The sequence below is a fragment of the Eleutherodactylus coqui genome, chromosome 11 (assembly GCF_035609145.1).
Source record: "Eleutherodactylus coqui strain aEleCoq1 chromosome 11, aEleCoq1.hap1, whole genome shotgun sequence".
NCBI lineage: Eukaryota > Metazoa > Chordata > Amphibia > Anura > Eleutherodactylidae > Eleutherodactylus > Eleutherodactylus coqui.
The window spans coordinates 54,072,450-54,086,935 of record NC_089847.1 but is presented as its reverse complement, the minus strand read 5'-3'; the positions used below and the strand labels follow the sequence as shown (position 1 = coordinate 54,086,935).

At 46.5% G+C, this 14,486-nt stretch overlaps 1 protein-coding gene across 3 annotated transcripts in view; it reads left to right on the top strand.

Annotated features, from left to right (window-relative positions):
- The window catches only part of LOC136582855 (transmembrane protein 272-like), a 90,758-nt gene extending 77,344 nt beyond the window's left edge, over nt 1-13,414 (top strand). For all 3 annotated transcript variants that reach the window (XM_066584126.1, XM_066584124.1, XM_066584125.1), the window contains 2 exons: nt 9,802-9,956; nt 12,936-13,414. In XM_066584126.1, the coding sequence (XP_066440223.1) occupies nt 9,802-9,956; nt 12,936-12,962 (182 nt within the window). In that variant the 3' untranslated portion in view covers nt 12,963-13,414. The remainder of the gene's footprint in view (nt 1-9,801; nt 9,957-12,935) is intronic.
- The last annotated feature ends 1,072 nt before the right edge of the window (nt 13,415-14,486 follow it).

The following is a 14,486-nucleotide window of genomic DNA, read 5'->3' as shown; positions in this document are numbered from 1 at the left end:
GGCAAGCAGCATGGGTACCCTCAGCATTGGGCCAAGCTGTCTCTTCCCCCTCCTCCTCATCCTCCTCATGCTCCTCCTTCTCCTCCTCAACGCGCTGAGATATAGACAGGAGGGTGCTCTGACTATCCAGCGACATACTGTCTTCCCCCGCCTCTGTTTCCGAGCGCAAAGCGTCTGCCTTTATGCTTTGCAGGGAACTTCTCAAGAGGCATAGCAGAGGAATGGCGACGCTAATGATTGCAGCATCACCGCTCACCACCTGGGTAGACTCCTCAAAGTTTCCAAGGACCTGGCAGATGTCTGCCAACCAGGCCCACTCTTCTGTAAAGAATTGAGGAGGCTGACTCCCACTACGCCGCCCATGTTGGAGTTGGTATTCCACTATAGCTCTATGCTGCTCATAGAGCCTGGCCAACATGTGGAGCGTAGAGTTCCACCGTGTGGGCACGTCGCACAGCAGTCGGTGCACTGGCAGATTAAACCGATGTTGCAGAGTGCGCAGGGTGGCAGTGTCCGTGTTGGACTTGCGGAAATGTGCGCTGACCCGGCGCACCTTTCCGAGCATGTCTGACAAGCGTGGGTAGCTTTTCAGAAAGCGCTGAACCACCATATTAAAGACGTGGGCCAGGCATGGCACGTGCGTGAGGCTGCCGAGCTGCAGAGCCGCCACCAGGTTACGGCCGTTGTCACACACGACCATGCCCGGTTGGAGGCTCAGCGGCGAAAGCCAGCGGTTGGTCTGCTCTGTCAGACCCTGCAGCAGTTCGTGGGCCGTGTGCCTCTTCTCTCCTAAGCTGAGTAGTTTCAGCGCGGCCTGCTGTCGCTTGGCCACCGCTGTGCTGCCACACCGCGCGACACCGACTGCTGGCGACGTGCTGCTGCTGATACATCTTGATTTCGAGACAGAGGTTGCGTAGGAGGAGGCTGGTTTAAAGGAGGAAGCATACACCGCCGCAGATACCAGCACCAAGCTGGGGCCCGCAATTCTGGGGGTGGGTAGGACGTGAGCGGTCCCAGGCTCTGACTCTGTCCCAGCCTCCACTAAATTCACCCAATGTGCCGTCAGGGAGATATAGTGGCCCTGCCCGCCTGTGCTTGTCCACGTGTCCGTTGTTAAGTGGACCTTGGCAGTAACCGCGTTGGTGAGGGCATGTACAATGTTGCGGGAGACGCGGTCGTGCAGGGCTGGGACGGCACATCGGGAAAAGTAGTGGCGACTGGGAACCGAATAGCGCGGGGCTGCCGCCGCCATCATGTTTTTGAAAGCCTCCATTTCCACAAGCCTATACGGCAGCATCTCCAGGCTGATCAATTTGGCTATGTGCACGTTTAACGCTTGAGCGTGCGGGTGGGTGGCAGCGTACTTGCGCTTGTGCTCCAACACTTGCGCTAGCGACGGCTGGACGGTGCGCTGAGAGACATTGGTGGATGGGGCCGAGGACAGCGAAGGTGAGGGTGTGGGTGCAGGCCGGGAGACGGTCGTGTCTGTGTCCTGAGAGGGGGGTTGGATCTCAGTGGCAGGTTGGGGCACAGGGGGAGAGGCAGTGGTGCAAACTGGAGGCGGTGAACGACCTTCGTCCCACCTTGTGGGGTGCTTGGCCATCATATGCCTGCGCATGCTGGTGGTGGTGAGGCTGGTGGTGGTGGCTCCCCGGCTGATCTTGGCGCGACAAAGCTTGCACACCACTGTTCGTCCGTCGTCTGCACTCTCAGTGAAAAACTGCCAGACCTTTGAGCACCTCGGCCTCTGCAGGGTGGCATGGCGCGAGGGGGCGCTTTGGGAAACAGTTGGGGAATTATTCGGTCTTGCCCTGCCTCTACCCCTGGCCACCGCACTGCCTCTTCCAACCTGCCCTGCTGCTGCACTTGCCTCCCCCTCTGAAGACCTGTCCTCAGTAGGCTTAGCAAACCAGGTGGGGTCAGTCACCTCATCGTCCTGCTGCTCTTTCTCCGAATCCTCTGTGCGCTCCTCCCTCGGAGTTACTGCAATTACTACTATCTGAGTGATAGACAACTGTGTCTCATCGTCGTCGTCCTCCTCACCCACTGAAAGCTCTTGAGGCAGTTGCCGGAAGTCCCCAGCCTCATCCCCTGGACCCCGGGAACTTTCCAAAGGTTGGGCATCGGTCACGACAAACTCCTCCGGTGGGATAGGAACCATTGCTGCCCATTCTGGGCAGGGGCCCGAGAACAGTTCCTGGGAGTCTTCCTGCTCCTCAGAATGTGTCATTGTAATGGAGTGAGGAGGCTGGGAGGAGCAGCAGCCAGAGGATTCAGAGTTGCAGCAGTGGACGGCGCAGAACTCTGGGTGGTTGATAGATTGCTGGATGCACTTTCTGCCATCCACGACAGGACCTGCTCACACTGCTCATTTTCTAATAAAGGTCTACCGCGTGGACCCATTAATTTTGAGATTAATCTTGGAAAGCCAGAAACGTGCCTCTCTCCTAATCCCGCAGCAGTCGGCTGCGATACACCTGGATCAGGAGCTCGGCCTGTGCCCACACCCTGACTTGGGCCTCCGCGTCCTCGGCCGCGTCCTCTAGGCCTACCCTTCAGCATGGTGTATTACCAGTAGTGCAGAAACAGAACACTGTAATTAAATGTGCCGCTTATTGGCCTGTGGTTGGAGGCTGACTTCGCTTACGGAACGCACAGCAGAGCCAGGAAAGAATTTTGTGCACGCCTGTAGTGAGACGTAGGTGCGTATGACTGAGCTAGTGGAATTCACAGCGCAGAAGCAGTCAAGTGTCCAAAGGCCACTAGTAGGCCTTAAGTGTTTTGCTTCTATTTTTTTAAAGGCTGAGCTGAGACAGCAGACAGATACTGTAGGCAGCGTATATATGTATACTGTTTCCCACTGGACGGGATGACGGCGGTGATGTAACGGGCAACGCAGAGCCAGGAAAGAATTTTGTGCAAGCCTGCTGTAACACTTAGCTGCGTATTAATTAGGACTACTACCCCCAGCAGAGACGCAGTACACTCAAGACGGTCACAGGCAGCCCAAAGATAGTATTTTTCCCAATTTTTTTTTAAAAAGCCCACTGTCTATATAGACAGTATATCTCTTTCACCTTTCCCACTCTCCCTGCCTCACCAGTACTGGCCCTATACTATGTACAATGACTGTAGACTGAGGACGCAATGCTCTGCACAGCCGCTATACAAAAATTACTGCAGACTGTTTACCTCTGGACGGGATGACGGCGGTGATGTAATGGGCAACGCAGAGCCAGGAAAGAATTTTGCGCAAGCCTGCTGTAATACTTAGCTGCGTATTAATTAGGACTACTACCCCCAGCAGAGACGCAGTACACTGAGGACGGTCACAGGCAGCCCAAATATTTTTTTTTTTTCCCAAATTTGTTTGAAAAAGCCCACTGCCAATATAGACAGTATATCTCTTTCACCTTTCCCACTGTCCCTGCCTCACCAGTACTGGCCCTATACTATGTACAATGACTGTAGACTGAGGACGCAATGCTCTGCACAGCCGCTATACAAAAAAAAAAAAAAAGTGCAACACTTCTAAAAGCAGCCTCAACAGAACTGCACACGGTCAGATGTGGCCCTAAGAAGGACCGTTGGGGTTCTTGAAGCCTAAAATAACTCCTAACACTCTCCCTATAGCAGCTCCAGCATCAGCAGCACTTTCCCTGATCTATGTCAGAACGCATCTGAGGCGAGCCGCGGGAGGGGCCGATTTAAATACTCGGGTGACACCTGATCTCGCCAGCCACTCACTGCAGGGGGGTGGTATAGGGCTTGAACGTCGCAGGGGGAAGTTGTAATGCCTTCCCTGTCTTTCTATTGGCCAGAAAAGCGCACTAACGTCTCAGAGATGAAAGTGAAAGTAACTCGAACATCGCGTGGTGCTCGCCTCTAGTAACGAGCATCTTGAACACCCTAATACTCGAACGAGTATCAAGCTCGGACGAGTACGTTCGCTCATCTCTATTACAGGGGTTACAAGAATGTGAAAATAAATTTATTCCAATTACCGTACAGGAGAGGGGATATACATACACACTTTTTTTCCAGTAATATTCTGCTGCGTGGCCTTTGCCTTAGACTAGCGGCCTTCTCAGCTCTGTGAGCCAGGCATGTGCTCTCACTCAGCACCAGGCCACAGGAAGCAGTCGAAAGTTGCAAGTTGTTTGTTGATGGGAGCTCTTGCAGCACATCAAGAAGGTGGGGCTCAATAAGGGAGGATACTGACGGTCCTTCCAATGAGCCTAGATGTCATCTCAGCCTGCCTAAGCATCTATATAAATAGACAAACTATCCAGTTTATTATATGGACGTGTAGGCTGGCTGAGATGCTACCTAGTTGTATATAGTGTAGTGAAAGTACTATGCCGTGTGCTGCTTGTGCAATGGGTGAGTGGTGGGGGCGCACATCTGGCTCAGGGCCCACTGGAGGATTCAGCTGTTCCTCCGTGCCAGTCCAAGCCTGGTCCCTAACTACTGTGAGTCCCTTTTCCATCACATACTGAGAGATATTTCATAGTGCTTTAGGGTATATAAGCTGGAATTTGGAGTGCAGAATGCAATACATTATAGATATAACAGCATGTATATACCTGCCCACACTCACTACAGTAAACTAATTTTTAACTTACTTTGGGCATGCTAAAGAATTTCTTTAGCAGAATTAGTTGCAGAAAATCCACAGCATTTACAGTACCAGCATTGTGGATAGGATTTTAAGAAATCCCATCCACACATTGCAGAGAAAATCTGCAATGTAAATTGACCAATGCTGCGGATCCTAAATATGTAGTATGTCAATTTAGGCTGTGGATATTCATCACAGATTTCACTTCTTCAAATAATCTGATGGAATTGTTGGTGAATCCGCACCAAAATTTGTATGGATTTAGTGCAGATTTGCCACTGTGGATTTACTGTGGATTTTCTGTTGCAGGAAATCTGTAACAAATCTGTAATGTGTGAACATAGCCTATTAAACTATATGGGGGAAATTTTGACTATTTGTAAAAAAAAAAAAAGATCGAGCACCTAGAAGGAGTTGTCATTTTACTGCAAAACTCAGCATGCAGTTACATCTCAAGCAAATGTGCAAGTGATTAGAGTAGTGATGTGATTAGATGATTAGTTTTGCCCCCCTCAGGCCCTAATAGTGGTTCCACCATTGGCCTATAAGAAGTCTCTCAGAGGTTACTTGTGTGTAGTAGACCTCTTTTTCTGCTTGTGTAGAGCTTGTTGATCACCAAACATGTCTGTACAATGCAATAGAAAAGATTTAACAGAGTTTGAGGGGGGCGCATTACTGAAATGCGAGTAGCTTTCTGGTCATATTGATGAATTCCCCACCACCTGGGCTGTTTTGACCAGACTTTTAGAAGGTGTTGAGACTGGTGGATGCATGAGCACATGTACACAAGCAGAGGCGTAACTTGAAGCTTCTGGGCCCCAATACAAAATCTGTAACAGGGCCCCCAACTCTAATGCTTTATTTATACTACTAGGCTTACGATATGGAGAAGATGGGCCTTATGAGCCCGGAAGCAACCACATCCCCTGCATCCCCTATAGTTACACTCCTGTACACAAGACGACCGGGCTCAAGACACCCTCCACAGACCACCAGTAGAGAGGATTATTAGCTATAACTGTTTTGTTGTCCATCATCCAGAGACAGGTGTCATCATCAATACAGGCCCTTGTGTCCGTCAGAACTATTTCCAGGTGCTTGGCTGAAGGACATTTAGTCTCATGGTGCCCATTATGTGTATTGCCTTTGACACCCGCCATCGCCTCCGTTTGCAGTGGTGCTTGATTTTTTTTTTGACTGAGTGTATTTATGTGCTGGTCTAGATTCAAATGTATATGAAATTGTTCTGTGCATGAAAGAGGATGGGAGCATGGACTCTTAGCACAACATTGTGTAATATGCTATACAAAAAGCAGGTAGTAAATAAAGTTATCTTAAGGCAAAAACACAAGAGTACGTGCATTAATGCACTCGCCGCTACGAAACGTATTCGTGCATGAACTGGTTTTTTTTTTTGACTATTCAAATTCTGAGCTTGTGTGTGCAAGTTTGAAAACAAAAAAGAGCGAGAAGGTAGGTCCTGCCCTATCTTTCCTGCACATAGAAAAATGTGTGAGAAAGATAGGGCAAGTTAACCCCTAAACGACCAGCCCATAGCGTTTTTACGTCCTCCCGAACTGGGCTTTATTCTCTGAGGACGTAAAAACATGTGTCCTGCAGAGAATAAAGCCCCTGGGGCTCTGGACGTGACAGTCCCATGCTGTCGGTGCCCGCAGGTAACCAACAGCATGGAGCTGTCATCCCGGGCTGCATGGACCCCCCCCCCCGCAATGCGATCGGCGCTATCCAATCGATAGCGCCGATCGCATAAAAGTTTTTAAAAAGTTGAAAAAAAGTTAAAGATTCAGCTGCCCTAATGGATCGGATCCATCAGGGTAGCTGAAATTACTCACCCCCATCTGCCGCACTGCTCCCCACTCTCCTAATGCTCCGGAACCCAAAGCCGGCCTTCTGCGCATGCGCGCCAGCAGCATTACGTCAGCCGCATGCGCAGAAGGCCCGGCGGTGCGGGAGATTTAAAATGTCAGCGGGGACCGCGATCGCCGTTATCCAATAGATAACGGCGATCGCGGAAAAGTGAAAAAAAGTTGTAAAAAAACAAAATTTCACCTCCCCTCATGGATCGGATCCATGAGGGGAGGTGAAAATACTCACCTCGGTCCTCCCCGATGTCCCGCTGTCCCAGGACCCGAAGTCCCCTTCTGCGCATGCGTGCCCGATGATTGACGAGCCCCGGGAAATTCAAAATCCCTCTGTTCCTGGCTGCAATGTGTAGCCAGGAGCAGAGGGATGTCACCCAGCATGTGATCACTGTTATCCAATGGATAACAGTGATCATGTAAAGTAAAAGAAAGTGTAAAAAAAAAAAAAAAAAAAGTTAAAAAAGCTTATGTTTCATCTCCCCTCATGGATCATATACGTGAGGGAGGATGAAAATACGTACATAAAGCCCCCGGATTTATCCACGGACCTTACCCCAGCTTCTGCGCGCACGCCCGTTGCCAAAATGGCGGACGCATGCGCAAAAGATGTGGATTGCCAGGATAATTTAAATTCTCCCTGCTCCTGGCTACAAAACATAGCCAAGAGCCTGGAGATTTCACAAGGGGCCGCGGTGAGCGGTTCCTGGTCACGTGTTCGCCGCTATCCAATAATGGCGGTCACGTAAAAGTAAAAAAAAAAAATTGAAGTTTCATCTCCCCTCACCGATGCGATCGGTGAGATGAGATGAAACTTTTTACCAGAGGCCTCCGTATTTGAACCCCGACGCAATCCTCCTCCGTGAACCTTCCCGAATTCTGCACATGCGATTGCCGGCAAAAAGCTGGACACATGCGCAGGAGTCGGGGAGCCCAGGAAATTTAAAATGTCCTTGCTCTCAGCAAACAACGGTCGCCGTGAGCCTGGAGCAGTGGTCCCCGGTCACGTAATAAAAAAGTAGCGCTCTAACATAGGTCGGTCTCACATGACCGGATAGGAATTACGGATTCCGCATGCGTTTGATCCGCGGTAACACGCAGATGAATCACATTGGATTACACAATTCCGCTCACATTAGTGGGTTGGAATCGTGTAATCCACTCGCAGAAAAGAGAACGCAGCAGGTTCTATTTTACTGCGGATATCCGCAACATAGAGCCCATTGAGCTCCATGGTCGCGGATATACCCGCTGCCCATATGCAACTACATTGTGTACGGGCTGCGGGTACGCACGTCATCGCTAAGTGACGGTGCGGGAAATACAAACAAAAAAAAGGTGTACTGTGCATGACCGCCCGGGTAAGTACGCAGTTATGCGCAGTACATTACGCGGCCCTATGCAGGGTCACAGCCGGGCTCACAGCTGGGATCCGCTGCGGGCCTCCGCAAGCGGATTCCACATACGTCTGTGTGAGCCTGGCGTTATTCAGACCACTACCTGTAATACGTATTTTACAAGAAGCCCCGGGAACGCTTGCCTTCATGTAGTTCCAGGAGCAGCTTGTTGAGCGCCTTCTGTGTGAGACCGCCGCACCTCCGCAGGCTTACGAAGACTCACGGAATGCCACTTTTTACACCCCACACCTGCCACTGAGGTCAAGAAATGACCCTCAAAAAGCATGAGAGGAGGGGGGATACCAGTTTTATTGCCCCATGTGCCCATCCCAACCAGCCTCCGTAATTACCCCTGTCTTCAGAAATACCACACAGTTCACATTATTACTTTTATCTAAGATTTGCGAACACCAAAAAGGGCGCGGAGTGTGTGTGAGTGTGTGTGTGGGCGGGGGGGGGGGGGGGGGGGCGGGAATTTTTAGGGAGTCAATTTTTATTCCGTACAAATAAGCAATGGGGCCTGGAATTTATTCAGTTGTGCCCTGCAATCCAACGGGTGTTCCGTCCTTTATAGGCCTTGCCATGGGTCCTGTAAGTAAATTAGGGCCACAATCGGTATGTTTCTGAACACGGGACAAACGGGGGGATCCATGTCTTCATTCCTATGTACCCTGTAGAAAAAAACTGTTTTTAAATTTAAAAAATTGCCAGAAAATTGAAAATCGTAACTTTTTCCTTCTGCTTTGCTTAGATTCATTCAAATACTGTGGGGTCAAAATACGCAGTGCACCCCTAGATTAATTTGTTAAGTGGTCTAGTTTTCAAAATGGGGTCATTTGAGGGGGTTCTTTATAGTTTTGGCCACTCAATGGCTCTATAAGTGGGCAATGGGGCCTGGAATTTATTCAGTTGTACCCGGAAATCCAACGGGTATTCCTTTCATTGTAGGCCCAGCCATGTGTCCTGTAAGTCTATTAGGGCCACAATGGGTATGTTTCTAAACACGGCACAAACAGGGGTATCCATTTTGGGGTGAATGCCTTCATTCATATGTGTGCTGTACAAAAAAAACTGTTTTTAAATTGACACAATAGCCCAAAAAATGAAAATCGTAATTTTTTTCTTATTGCTTTGCTTAGATCTATTCAAAAATTGTAGGGTTAAAATACACAATACACCCCTAGATAAATTCGTTAAGGGGTCTAGTTTTCAAAATGGGGTCATTTGTGGGGGTTCTCTATGGTTTTGGCCGCTCAAGATCTCTACAAGTGGGCAATGGGGCCTAAAAGGACTTCAAGCAAAATCTATGTTCTGAAAGCCACCGATTACTCCTTTCATTTTGGGCCCCGTTGTGCATGCGGACATAATATTAGGGCCACAGTGGATATGTTTCTGAAAACAGTACAAACAGGGGTTAATACTACGTGCGTGAATCCCGATAGTGAAAACAAAACCATTGAAATTAATAGTTTTGTTTCAACCTGTAATGCGGTCGTGATTTTCATGGCAGGACTAAAGCATTCCCATGTTTAAAGGGGTTTTCCAGGGAAATACTGTTGATGACCTACCTTCAGGATAGGCAATCAATTGTTGATCGACTGATGTCCGCTGCTCAGGACCCGATCGATCAGCTGTGCGGGTGCAAGCTGTCAGCGCCACAATAACACAGAGCAGAAGCCTCTGCGCGGACCTCCGTGTAGTGGCCGGCGATTGTAACTGCTAGCACAGCTGATCAGATCGGGTCCAAAGCGACGGACCCCAGACGATGAACTATTGATGACCTATCCTGATAGGTCATCAATATTATTTCTCTGGAAAACCGCTTTAAGTCCTTGAAGGAAGTACTATCAGTGTGTATACATGTGATTATCTAGTAACCTGGTTTTCTGTATCTGTTTTACAGGTAGCGTGTGGGTATTTTCTATTTATTTTGTATATCCTGCCCTATGCAGTAGTGTTCTTTATCGGTTTTCATTCGGTGTTCTGGTTTTCCAATATATCTTCTTTGCTATATTCTCTGTCACATTGGTGCTTGTTACCTGCGTCAATCGATTCAAGGTGAGATATTTGCTTTCATTTTAGTTTCTCATTGTAGTTAATATATAATGTTGCTAACATTTCCACTGTTGCTTTCCTCTTGTCCAGTCCACTGAAAAACCCTGCTAGATTCTAAATGAGCAAGTCATTGAGACCGTGATTAAATATACGCATGTGAAGGAGACTGCAAAACACAATTTTGTATTTGCCTTTGGATCTAACCTACACTTCTAAAAACAAATTATCATATAAAGATAAACACAAGTGTTTGCTTTAGCAGAGTCACACATTTTTTATTTCGATATATCCATTAATTAAGTGTCTTAAAGATTCCTAATCTCCTCTTGACAGAATTCCATTAGCAGCAGAGGGTGTGGTGGATACCTAATACAGCAGTGAAGAGTCATTGCTAATCGCATTTTACACACCATATGTCAAAATGTTACATTCTGAATAGACTATAATAATCATAGGTACATGTGTTACCTGATATGAAGCAAACATTGGATCGAATAGACAAATAAACAAAAGTGTTAAGAGTGACAGTATGATACGCCATTATTCTGCTTTTTTTATTTTCAGCAACATATGCATTTACAATACAAATTCACTTGAATATAGAAGTCATGCGCCTAGTAAAGAATGTGGTAATCATAAATAAGTAGCTATTTGTCCCCACGCCACCACAACATGTACCTATAAGGTAGCTACTAGAGATGAGCGAGCGTACTCGGAAAAGCACTACTTGCTCGAGTAATGTGCTTTATCCGAGTATCGCTGTGCTCGGGTCTGAAGATTCGGGTGCCGCTGCGGCTGACAGGTGAGTCGCAGCGGGGAGCAGGGGATAGCGGGCGGGAGAGAGGGAGAGAAAGATCTCCCCTCCGTTCCTCCACGCTCTCCCCTGCAGCTCCCCGCTCCGTGCCGGCACCCGAATCTTCAGACCCGAGCACAGCGATACTCGGATAAAGCAAATTACTCGAGCGAGTAGTGCTTTTCCGAGTACGCTCACTCATCTCTAGTAGCTACCCTGTAAGTTAATGTCTGACCCATTAAACATGAAACATGACTTAGGGCTCTTTCACACAATGTGCGCTGTTAATTCACATAAATGGACGATTTTCCGTGATCAAGTCCTGAGCTTAATTTGCGTTTTCTTGTCCATTCACAAAGCTGGGTGCGATATATAAGTGAAAAAATACACCGCAGCCTGGAAATCCCTCGCTCGGCATAAATCCTCGGAATGACTTCAAATGCCTAAATAGAGACACCTGTAAGCTTTTCCCTGAGTTGGACACTGCTAACCTTCCTCCGCCTCCCTATTTTTCTAGCTCCCATAGGAGTCTATGGGAGTCGCCAGCGTATATCAGTCGAAAGATAGATCCAGAACTACCTTTTGCAGCCATGCGTAAAAGCGTCCGGAACATTGGCAGCGTACTTGGACTCGGCAGCGTATGTTCTTTTGTTCCACACCAGGCAGTTCATTACGGCGCTATATCGCCCATGTGAACGAATGCATTGGAATCCAGTGCCTCAGATGGTCGCGTTTTTCAGCCGGGCGTGAAAACGCTTTTGTGAATAAAGCCTTAGGCAGTATTGACACGGCCTATATTCTCTGGTAGGTTTGGGGATTGTGGGACTCACAAAACCTGCATGAAAATAGAACCCATAATGGATCCATTTAGTTTCTCTCACAGCGATGCTGCGAAATAGAAAAATCGCAGCATGTCCTATTTTTGTACAAGTCTCGCACAAGAATAGTACATGCAAATGTGTGGTCTCCCACACATCACACAGAAGACGGATGTGCTGTGCTATGCAAGGCACGGCAGAGACTTGCCATCACCCATGTGAATGTACCTTAGGATAGCAGCCAGACTAGAAACATCCATTTGTAGATATAAATGGTATTAAGAAGACAGGTTTCTTTCTTCTGGGGGAGGTAATTAGCATCCTTTTTTTTGGCTCCCAATACCAGCTGGATCTCCAGCAAGGAAAACCAGTACCCCCAAGAGAAATTAGGTGTGGCCAACAAGACACTTAAGCATATGGCCAGCTTTAAAGTAGTTGATATCATAAAACAAAGCAGTGGCAGTCAATGTATTTGGAGGACCTACAGATTTGACCTTTAACCCCATTTAAGGGTCAAATGATTCCAAATAATGTCATGTTTCCTAGCTGGCAGCAAAGTAGTGGCCACCAATATGTGATCTATAGTCTGTAGGCAATCAGGAAAACAGTAAGTGAGCATACTCCATAATTTCAGTTCACTATAATGAAGTGTGATTTCGACTGGGTGGCCACTTCTCTCTCCGTATCCGTGTCCTTGATGTCAATGGGATCACCTTCAGTCAGACTCTTATTGGTCAAATTCTTAGGGCTGACCTTGTCTATCTGCTGTATATGTGTATAATCACCCAACCCATTTAGTAGTGCTAATAATGGCCACAATAAAAAAACAGGTCAGATTTAATCATTTGAAATTAAGGCTCTGCCATCAGAACATATATTATTGGCACTGCATAAATCTGTGTCTATAATATATGCTTGTTACACTTTGTATTCTACATACATGGTAGAGGAAACCAAGAAATTGCAAAATCAGTGCCCATGTAGTTGTGTTGTAAACACAAGTACCTTCCACAAAAAGCTCCTATGTTTAACACAATGTTCAAAGTTTAAAATGAACTATTTGTAGCAATCAGAATGGGGCTGTTTGTTCCTACCACAAGCAAGAGATAAACTCCTGGCCGTGTAGTACCTACTGCACAAAGATTAACGAAATAGAAACTTGGATGCCAGTGACTTGAGTTACCAGATGTTCATTACAAAGGGGGGCTTCTGATGTTACCCAAGAAAAATGGAATGTTACAAAGAGCAATGACATCACCAGCTTCTTTTTCTGAATACAGTAAAATAGTCAATACTTTTGCACTTGATGCTGAATGATGAATTAATATAATCGTGTCACTTATCTTCTTATGTTTGCATTATTATTTACAGAGTCTTACTAAAGCCTTTCTCATCTGAGCACATAAAGACAGGCGAAACTAGAATGTTTGGTATCTCATCCAGTCACAGGAAGAATGTTGGATGAAGACTTAGATCCTATCTGTAATGCATTCATATTTCACCATACGGCAGAGGTGATTCGTGATCATTATATAATTTGAATGTACACTCCCTCTCTTCACAGATCAGACAGGATATGACTTTGATGTGCTACTCCTAGAAGCTTATCAGATAGTGACTTTTTTCTTTTACACCTGGCATCTATGACAATTTTCAACCTATTCTTTAGGAAACACTGTAAAATACTGTATGCATCCTCTGCATAGATAACATTGCTTATATGGAGTACAATTAAATACATTGTGGCTTATGACTGCCTGATGAATTCTTTACCAAATTTCTTCTATTCTGATGATTTTTGAACAGTTTGTAAATATATTTTGCCATTCTGTAAATAAAACTATATTCCTGCCAAAGTTCTATATCAATATTAGGAGACCCAGGATGTGTTGAGCCATCCAATAATCATCAATGAATAGTTGTTGATATTGCTGTACTTGTAATGACAGGGAATGTGTTGGATAGCATTGCTACCAATCACCCTCCTGCAAATTCAAAGCCCATAGGTAGTCACTGTATAGCTGCATAAGTGAGGCCTGTGTGGAAGCACTACCAAGCTGTAGACACTCAACATGCTGCTTAATTTCATATTAAGCCTCCATACAGCTCTATGTTAGGCAAGAGCATTTCTGTAATCTGATGTAGCATAGCACAAATATTTTTAGTTGTCTTAGTATGCAATCAGCAGCGTATGAAGGTATAGTAGGCCACATAAATCTCTATAGGTGTCATATTATGGGTCTATACAATTGGACAGTAGTGGACATCAGCTGTAAGTGCTTCAAATCTCAGCAACATTTCTGCTGATTTCCACTTCACTAGCCAGGATAGGCTGGTTTCATATCTGCCCTGGAACTTCTGTTCGAAGGTTCCGTCGCAGATCCGGCACTAAATAGTGGAAGATATAGCGCTGCATGCATCACTTCTTCTTCTGGTAAAATGTCAGGCAGCTGAGCGGAAGTATAGTATAGTCAATGTGTCCGTTCTGCTCTGTTAGGTTCCGATTTAGCCAGAAAGTCCCCTTTTCTGCGCCCCAAGCAGAGCAGGAAAACTGAACCCCCAATGCAGATGCGAAAGCTGCTTTAATGTATTATATACTAGAAATCCCTTTTCCACTTACCTCCTTTTCCCTAACATACCATGACATTCTTTCAAACATGGCAAATCCAGTCACGTTTGATGCAGCGTTCGCTTAATTTAATTTAAAAAATGCTGTCACTTAGTAATAATTATTATTCCATAGTTCCTTAATTAAACTATGCCATGCTTCCGGAAGAGATTGAACAGGGCAAAGCTTGTTGATTATCAGTGGCATTCTACACATACCTCATTATACAAATACACTGTGACTATGCATCGCTCCTTACTTGAGGATTCCATTCTAAGCCGAGGCTCAAAACATCAGTTCAGGCAGACAAGAAC